Source organism: Triticum dicoccoides, chromosome 2A (genome assembly GCF_002162155.2).
Source record: "Triticum dicoccoides isolate Atlit2015 ecotype Zavitan chromosome 2A, WEW_v2.0, whole genome shotgun sequence".
Taxonomy (NCBI): Eukaryota; Viridiplantae; Streptophyta; class Magnoliopsida; order Poales; family Poaceae; genus Triticum; species Triticum dicoccoides.
Genome location: NC_041382.1, coordinates 625,443,054 through 625,452,567, shown reverse-complemented (window position 1 = coordinate 625,452,567; position 9,514 = coordinate 625,443,054). Strand labels below are relative to the sequence as shown.

Genomic DNA, 9,514 nt, shown 5'->3' with positions numbered 1-9,514 from the left:
TTCCGCTCTGCCGGAGCACATTTTCTAGTGATTAGTGCAGACTGTGTCAAATCCTATTCGACGCCTTATGTGCCCATTATTGGTTATTTGGTATGCAATGCCCCCCCCCCCCTTCTCTTGATCTAAATGGGTCAGCCCATCTTAACGCACCAGACGAATCTCCCGTCCTCGGTTTTGGGAAGCTCCCAGAAGCAGTTTTTTTCTTTTTTTGTTATTTGATTTCTAAACCGTTTTTCTTCTGTTTTATTTTCCCATGTTCTTTCCTTTTTCTTTTCTCTTTTTCAAATGTGTGATTTGTTTTTTCAAATTCGTGAGCCTCTTTAGAAAACCTGTGGGATTTTTTCAAATCCACGAACCTTTTTTTTTCGAATTTGCGAACTCTTTTCAATTTTTACAAACTTTTTAAAAATTCACGATTTTTTTTCAAAATTGATGTTTTTTTGGTTCAAAATCAATTAACTTTTTTCAAATTAGTGAACTTTGCAAAAAAGATTGATGAACTTTTTCCAAAATCAAGGAACGTTTTTCAAAGTTGCAATTTTTTAAAAAAATCTATGAACATTTTCAGATTTTTGATTTTTCCCCATACTTGTGAACTTTTTATTGCGAACCTATGAAGTTATTTATTTATTTATTTTCCGAAAAATTCAGATTTATTTTTAGAAAAGTCAAAACGGTTGACTGCTCAGGTGACCGGTTAACGCTGGCCGATCAACCATCGACCCGAGCGAGCGACGCGAGGGACCATCGGCCTTTGTTGGGCCAGGCACAGGCGAGCAGCGCGTGAGCGCGAAGAGGAGGTCTCGCTCTCGCAGATTCCACCCCACCCCGCCGCGCATGCTCGCCCATCATCCGATCCCAAATCCGCAACCCACACCGTCCCAATCGTCCGCGCCGACCCCCGTGATCCCTAAGATCAAGACAATCCCCGGCCCGGCCAGCCCCCGCCGCCGCCCCCTCCTCGCCCGGCGAAGATGCACCTGTGGCCGTCGCTCCGGATCCGGGACTCGTTCAAGCACGCCTACCTGGAGAAGCTTGAGTTCAACCTCGCCCACAAGAAGCGCGCGCAGGGGCAGGGGCAAGGGCGGCAGGGCCAGGACGGGGACGAGGCGCCTCTGCTCGAGGGCCGCTCGTCGTCGATGGTGGCCACCGCGTTCGAGCTCGCCTGCGACGCCGCCATGCTCCTTTCGTGCTGCTGTTGCTGCTTCTGCTGCGGCGGTACGTCCTGATGATGCCATTTCTAACAATTTCGTTTACTGTTTCGCATCTCATTGCCAAATTATGCATGCTGTTGCCCTCGCATACAAATTAAGAAAACTGACCCCGCAATTTTTTTTAAGAAAACAGAAAAAGAAATGAAAGAATACTCACATGTGACTGATGATGAAATCGCTTAGGATTCAGATGGTACTGGAATGTGCAACTTGATGCCTTAATACCATGATTTGGTGTTGGGATCCACTTTTGATCGATTAGACTTGGTTCTGCCTTGTTAACTTATTAGGGCGTCAGATTATGCTTATGCTTATATTAATCAGATATAAGAAAGCATATCCTGAATGTGCACTCAACTTTTTGGATAGGTTTCCTACCAATCGAATAACATAATCCGGTAGACACAGGGAACACTAGATGTAATCTTTAGCTCCCATCATGGTCATTATTTTGTTGATCAAATAATTAAAACTGTTGCAACTTATGGGCTGTTTTTTAACTACTAAGAAGAGTGGTGATGGGATATGGTAGTGTTACTCCTTGTATCCTTGTGGACACAACCTATACTGAAGAGCAGCATATTATTTTGGCCCTGATTGTAGTTAGCTTTCCTAGCTACATTTACATTGATACTGAAACTGTGAAAGTAGGCTATTAGAACCACCTGAGTTTGTGCTCTTACTTTTTTGGAATTAGGGCATACGACGTTTTTGGATTGGATGCATGATTTGGTCATTGCATTATTCACTCACCAGCTTTGATGGTCCTCCCTTTTCCCTTCGGAATTTTTTTGCAGGGGGTCCTCCCTTAATATGTTAATGTGGGCCATTTTCAGGATACAATTAGTGAACTTGTCAAATTTCTAGTTTAACATAATGAATTAATATGTTGAGGATAAAATCATCATTTTCAAATCATCATGTGGTTATCCATTTTTTGTTGAAATCCTCGTAGCCAGATTACATCCTAGACTAAAAAGTTGATGACTATACATCTCATGTCCCACATGTTCCTCTGAAACCTGGATACATCTCATGAAGAATCTGAATACTTTTGATGCGAGATGGATATCCACGACCCATCCAGGGATACCCCCCTAACCAAGCACCCTTAGCACCTCCTGATTCTGGCCAGTGGCATTGGAAACGTATATAGTTTTCTCCCATGCCTGTTGAAATTGTACATAGACTGGATTGAAGGGTAATTTCTGGAGGACAGAGGATACTCTTGGTTGCTCGGTAGGAAAATCATAAGTTGCTACAGGTCATAGGCTTGCCTCGTTCATCCTGAAATGCTTACAATGAAGAGTTTCAACAACTCGATTTCAGATCCTAACCAGGCATGAGTAGTGACATAGACCCTGCAAATAGCTTTGAAATATGCATATGCATAATGGACACTAATCCTAAAAACTATGTGCATAACATCAATTGAACACTCAGCATCTGGTTCCATGATGAGTTGATTGTCACAAGCAGCTAAGGTCCAAAATTTTCGTGTTCATATGTTGTCCAGGTGACACTTACGTGGCTTAGTGGCATCGTACAGGATCTTGGTGGTCAAGTCCACACTCTTCTATAAGTCCAAGATAGGCTCCATGCAAAAAAAAAGGTCCAAGATAGGCAGTTCGTCCTACCTATTCTCGTTTCAAAATTAGTATGCTGTCCAATGTGAAGCTGTTTTGTGGAGTAATAAACTTCTACGCAAGAGCTGTGGAAAGAATTGCCACACCCTGGATATGTAAATTGCAAGGGCTATCTTGGTATACTGCTACGAGCTTTAGGTCAAACACACCCCTTTATCTGTACAAAAATTATGGCTGGTCGGTCGGCCGTACAAAAACAAGCAGGAGGAACACCTAAGTTATTCGTGAATATCAAGGAGATTAGGACAGGTGGAGGATAGTCATTAGGAGATGAGATGTTTAGGAACTGAAGAGTTGTATCCTTGTATGATGGGATAATAGCAGGTCTATGTATCTAGATAGACAGACAGGTTAGAGACAGAGAAGATAGTTTGAATTGTTTTAGGTAAGACATAATTTGAGTTGGTTGGTTACTCAGTTTGGCTGTTCAGGTAGTTTAGGCTGTGCTGTATAAACAAGCTAGCATTTTAACCTTTTTTGCATGCAATCATTGAAAAAAAATTCGAATAAGCCTCAGAATTTCTCTTCCGCTTTAGGGATGAGCCCTGCCGACGAATTGAAGAGGGCGAGTGCCCAATCCCCTGTCCTCTGATCATTATCCTATCCCAAATACTCGTTGTGGACTAAGGTCCATAAATGTACATGAATAGTGTAATCTGGTCACCGAACCTTTGGTTTGTCTCTGTCTGTTAAGAATATTTGAAAAAATATATTATCTTCTTTTCAACTTTTTTATGTTATCTACTTATCTTCTTTTGCACAAAATACGAGCTGTAGCTAATTGCCGTCCTGTCTTCAAATTATGCAATTTGTTTTTATCACAAATAAGTTGGAGCTGCAGCTGATATTCCTTGCCCCTTTCCACATATCTTCAGCACTTTAGGAGATCACAAATTTACAACCTCTGTTCTGTTCCATGTCACCACCATGCTCTTTTTCACCTAAAAAAAGGCTGCTACGTCTGCTCTCTGATTCATGATCTTTATATTGTCTAGAGATTTGTGTAACTTCACTCTAACCAATCTGTATGATGAATCAGCTTGTGGTGGTGAGGAGGACGATCCTCTAACAGCTCGCTGATGCCGGACGCTGAGAGCCACCTCCAGAAGCCAGAGAACTCAATAGATCAGGAAAAGCATATAATGCATGCAGCTGTGACGGGTCGTACTCAAACTAATTGTACATATGGAGTTTCGATCTTCTGCTGTTGTGGCCCGGTTTAAAATGCCACTGACAAGTAGTCTTACTGGCGCATTTCCTATTTCGCAGTAGGAAATTTCTGCAGTGCAGGCTTCACAATTGATCTGTATACTCCATAGCCGTATGTACATTCAGTTTCAGGGTATGTGCAACTGCCATTTCTCATTGCTGTGCTGTCTCGTGCTTCCCACATTGAGTCTTTGGTCCAGACTCCGGAGGCAGCTGATTGCGCGTCATTGCATTCGTAGTTTGCCTATCCATCTCTTAAGAGAACTGAGAATTTGAACCAGTATGTTTCGGTTCGGGTGGGCCTTGTTTACCTGATTATACTCTTCCTATGCAAGCAGATGTGCATGTAGTACTCAGTACTCCCTCCGTCTGAAAATACTTGTCATCAAAATGAACAAAAAAGGATGTGTCTAGAACTAAAATACATCTAGATACATCTCATTTTATTTATTTTGATGACAAGTATTTTTAGATGAAGAGAGTATAAGATACATTTGTCAGGAAGAACAGAGGATAAATGCTCATGAACAAGGATGATCACGACTACGAGCCATGAATCTGCTGGAGCACACATGTCCAGTTGCTCTTATTCACCCACCATATATTGGAAAATGCACCGAGAGCATACAGATGTCCCCTAGCAAAATCATTGGAGGTCAGAGGATTTTTACAATATTAAAATACTCTCGTAATAGACGTTCGTCCCGCTTTATAAATAAAGCCACCAACACATCTATGCAAAAGAAATTCCACAATGTTGGAACCGAAAAATAGTGGGACTAGAATTTCATATTTATTCATGATCCTACAGGGTTTTGGTTTGTATGATTACATCCTACTTAGGAATAATTTCTTTAGAACTCAAACTACATATATGAAAAATTCCTAAGAATTGTAATCCTTTATTTCTTTAAATGTCCTTTTTGAATCAAAGAGACCCTAAGGCAAGTCATGTTTAGCTTTCCAACACACAAGGGGATCTGATGAAACCCAAACACAAACTTATGGGACCGTCGGTTCCTTAATCGTTTGGAAAAATAAAGTCAGCGTCAGTCAATTTTCTTCCTCCCCTAGACCCCCCCACCCACGGACTGCTGGCTTGCCTGCTACCGCCCCCGCAACCGGCCGTGCTCCAGCGCGTCTCGCCGCCGTATTGTTGTGGTCGCCAACCATCCCTCTAAACATCCCTGGCATTAGATCTTCTCCAACTTCCTGCGGAAACTCCCGTCCTTCCACACAACGGTATCGCCAGCTCGAAATCTTTATGTCTGAGGCCTCATGATGTCTCGTGTATCACTACGCTCGCCGTGGCACCTTCGTCTTCGGCCTCAGTGTTTTGCAATCGACGGAAGGAAAAACAATTTTAGACACACAAAGATCATAAAAAAATAGAAATTTAAAGAATAATCAAAAGGAGCTAAATTGCGCAGGTCATGGCCTATCACAAAACTCAATATTTGTTATCAAGATCAACAACACGAAGGCAAAACAATGGTATATTCAGGTGGATGTTTTTTTAACACATTACAAACACATACACACATACGCTCACCCCTATGAACACATGCACACACACCTTGTCCCTATAAGCATCTTTGAAAGACTGAGTCAGCACATCATCTTGAGATTGATTAAGTCGTTACAAACGTCTTTGTAGTCGACGGGGATGTCTTCTCCCATTGAACACACATTGTCAAAAGGCCTGAAATAAATTCAGAAAAATGTGAGCAGCCGAACATTCAATGTAAGGACTTAAACTCTGATGGGTTGAGGACACAACTGTCATCCTAACGATCCAACCAGATATGTTGTTGGATTAAAAAAGGGACTGTCTATTTTGCATTTGATTGATTTTCAATTGGGTATCATTCAAATTTTCTGACCACTGTCCTGATGACAGCTGTAATTGTAGAAAGCTACCGATAAGAATCTACTCATTTCCACGAAAATGGGTCGGGCTAGAAAGACCCGGTTGTCTACTAAACCTCCAACCGATCTCTTCCAGCAGCTTCCCTGGACCACACCTGACAAAAGAGAAGAAAGGAAGAAAAACAGTTAAACCCCAGGCTTGAACTTGCCTCCCAAGAAAAAAAAATAGATCTCACACTTCTTCCTCCCCCGTCTAAACTGATCTCACCTAACACACAATCACCCTCTCAACGCTCAGAACCAAACATAGGAGACACCATGGGAGGGGGGATTGAGAAGAAGATAGAACAGGAACAGCCATGGAAGAGGAGCATCAAGGCTCAGCAACAGCACAAAGACACATGGCAGATAGGGGTGTACCTGGAGAGAACACAGAGGGGAGATCTGCCACTAATTGCTGGACTCTACAGGAAGAACGTCCAAGAAAGGATCCACACTGGACTCTACAGGAAGAACGTCCAAGAAAGGATCCACAGGTCAGCAAATCTTCTAAAAACTCCATTTTACTCCCAGTTATGCTCCTGATTTTGCTCCCAATTTTGATTATTACATGAAGTTGACTGCACAAAACATGACAAGGAGATGATTAGTAACAGTGTAAAGGAGAAACTAGTAGTAAAATCATCAAAACAGAGAAAATCATCATAGTTACAGAACAGAAAATGGAGGACAAGAGCAAGAAAACAGACCCCTTACAACTATCAAAAGCAGTAAAAAGACAAGACAAACAGCAGCATGGTTTCAGTATACATTGCAAGTATCAGTTCAAACAAGCCCCTTACAGCTATCAAAAAGCAGTAAAAAGACAAGACAGACAGCAGCATGGTTTCAGTATACATTGCAAGTATCAGTTTAAATTTTCATTCACAGAGGAGCAATTACTGACGGTTTAATTTTTCTTAAAGGGTTACATATATTACTGTTGAGTTCTGACAGTTTAATTTTGGTGTTACTGCAGATGGAAAGCAAGCAGATAACATTCAAAGAGGAGCAATTTCTCTCAATGTCACAAGAAGAATTGATCCTAAATGTGAGTTGCATTCGCAAAATAAGTCAAAAACTTTAAGGAAATATATATACATGTAATTGAAAAGTTCAAATACTACTGCAGGATACATTTTCATTCACTGCGCTTCTACAATTTGACATTATATACAAGGTAAAAGAGACCTACTACTCTGTACTATACACAAACGACACTGTTCATACAATGAACAAATATTAAAACTTTTGAAATGATACTTGCGGGTTCATTCAGGGAATTCGGCTGTGAACACATTGTCGGAGTAATTGGACATGGATATCCCGAAGACGGCGAGACAAGAATTCAAGACATCGGGGCTAACAAAGCCCCTCAGTTTAACTATCTAGCCGGCGGCCGGCTGCTGGCTGCCGACTGCTCCACCAGGCCGACTGCTGGCTGCCGACTGCTCCACCAGGCCGACTGCTGGCTGCCGACTCCTCCACCAGGCCGGCTGCCCGAAATCAACTGCAGCCTGACGCAACACCGACATGACGCCGTACCCGGCACTGTTCATGTGTCACCCCAGCCATCATGTACAGTGTCACTTGTCCCCTGATACTATTTATGAAGTGACCCAGGGGGCAAGCATGACACTCCACCATGACTTGCCCATGCCACCACATAGCTTACTCTCTAAGCTAGCCATGCCTATATATATGGGCACACATCCATCCATCCAAGATGGACTCTCACGCACACACCCACAAGCAAGTTAGCTAGCAAGAGAGCTAGCTAGCCATCCATCCATCCACTCCCATGGGCAAGTATGCCCAAGCACACCCATATGGCCGGAGGCAACGGCCACCATGCCACATACATATGCAAAGCCAGATGCCTATGGCACTGAGCTTAGATACAACTCCAGGAGCACTCTGTACCAAATATACCAGATATACTCAGACATGCAGGAGTAAGGGTATTATCTCTCCGGAGAGTCCCGAACCTGGGCAAACTACCGCATGCTATTCGCATACCCGCTCCCGGGCCTATCAGCAGCAGTCTTGCCCTCACACGAAGCCACCTTGTGACATATGTCGTCTTGCACCCCCCGTGAGAATACCACGACATTTGGCGCCAACCGTGGAGCGGCACTATGCTACCGCGCTGCTGCTGGTTTCACAGTCCGGGCGGGACCCTTTCATCATCATCACCGCGGCGTCGCGCCGTCTCTCCGGTAGCGCTCGGGGGCCCGACATCGACACGCTCCCGAGCGGCCGCACGGGATGGCGTGTCCTCGTCATCGGCCTCGCCATTCTCGCCATCAACACCGCGGCGTCGCCGTTGTCCCTCCGTTAGCACTCGGGGGCTCGGCATTGACACGCCCTGGGGCGGCCGCACGGGACGGCGCGTCCGCCTCGTCGGTCTCAACACGCCCCGGGGCGGCCGCACGGGACGGCGTGTCCGCCTCGTCGGCCTCGACACCGCTGAGCCTGCTCAGGCTCATCCTGCTCACTTGCATCTGCTTGCAAGCTAGGTAGATGCAAGTCAAACCGTGGTCATACACCATCCATACACTACTCAAACAGTGTTGGTCACTGACCATGCAATGCTCGTACAGTGGCCAGACACAACACAGACAACGCATTCGCGCACCCATGCTTGCAGGCCCTGCTCGCACACTGCTCTGCACGCCCGCGTGCGCCCCGCCGCTCAGCCCCCGTGTGCGTGTGCATTGCGTCCTGGCCGCATCTAGCGCCCGCACTGCTCCCCGCATTTCCTCCCTGGAACGCGGCTCGGCCGCGCGTTGCTGCAGCCCCTGCCCGCTGGTCCGCTGCTCCAGCTCTGTTGTTCTCCCGCCTCAACCAGAAGGTCTGCATCGGCCGCTCCGTCCGCTCGCGCCTCCGCTCCGTCAGCTCCTCGACTGAGCACCAGCAGCGACTGGGCGCCGCGCCCGCGGTGCTGCAGGCCGCCGCACCCCCACGCTGCTTTGCCCCCGACGTCCGCGCGGCCCCGCGCCCTCTGGCCGGCTCCAGCTCCAGCCACCCCGGCGCTGCTCCTCTGCCCGCTGGCAGTAGCGCACAGCGGCTGCCTGCTAGCCAAAAAGAAAAAAGAAAGAGAGATGCCGGGTGTAAAAAAAGAGAGAAAAGAAGTCGCTGGGACAAAGAGAAGAAAAGACAAACCCGTTAGGATGACCCGTCCACATGCTTTGCCACTTGGATGGTCAGTCGTGACCCGCGCTGTCGGTAGTGTCAAGCCGGCTGGTCTGCCTCCTGCTCCGACGGCACACCCAGCGGGTGCGCTGACGCACTCCCGCGAAGAAAGAGAAGACAAAGTAGTTGCCGGGAGATCCGACCCGACTGCTCAGTGATAACCCACAAGTATAGAGGATCGCAACAACTTTCGAGGGTAAATTATTCAAACCAAATTTATTGATTCAACACAAGGGGAGCCAAAGAATATTCTCAAGTATTAGTAACTGAGTTGTCAATTCAACCACACCTGAAAACTTAGTATCTGCAGCAAAGTGTTTAGTACCAAAGTAATATGATAGT

The 9,514-nt window shown here is 45.6% G+C and overlaps 1 protein-coding gene across 1 annotated transcript; it reads left to right on the top strand.

Annotated features, from left to right (window-relative positions):
• The first annotated feature begins 743 nt into the window (after positions 1–743).
• LOC119355836 lies at positions 744–4,225 on the top strand. The gene is made up of 2 exons (XM_037622723.1): positions 744–1,218; positions 3,900–4,225. The coding sequence occupies exons 1-2, from the start codon at positions 975–977 to the stop codon at positions 3,938–3,940; spliced, it is 285 nt and encodes a 94-aa protein (XP_037478620.1). The 5' UTR covers positions 744–974; the 3' UTR covers positions 3,941–4,225.
• Positions 4,226–9,514: the final 5,289 nt, after the last annotated feature.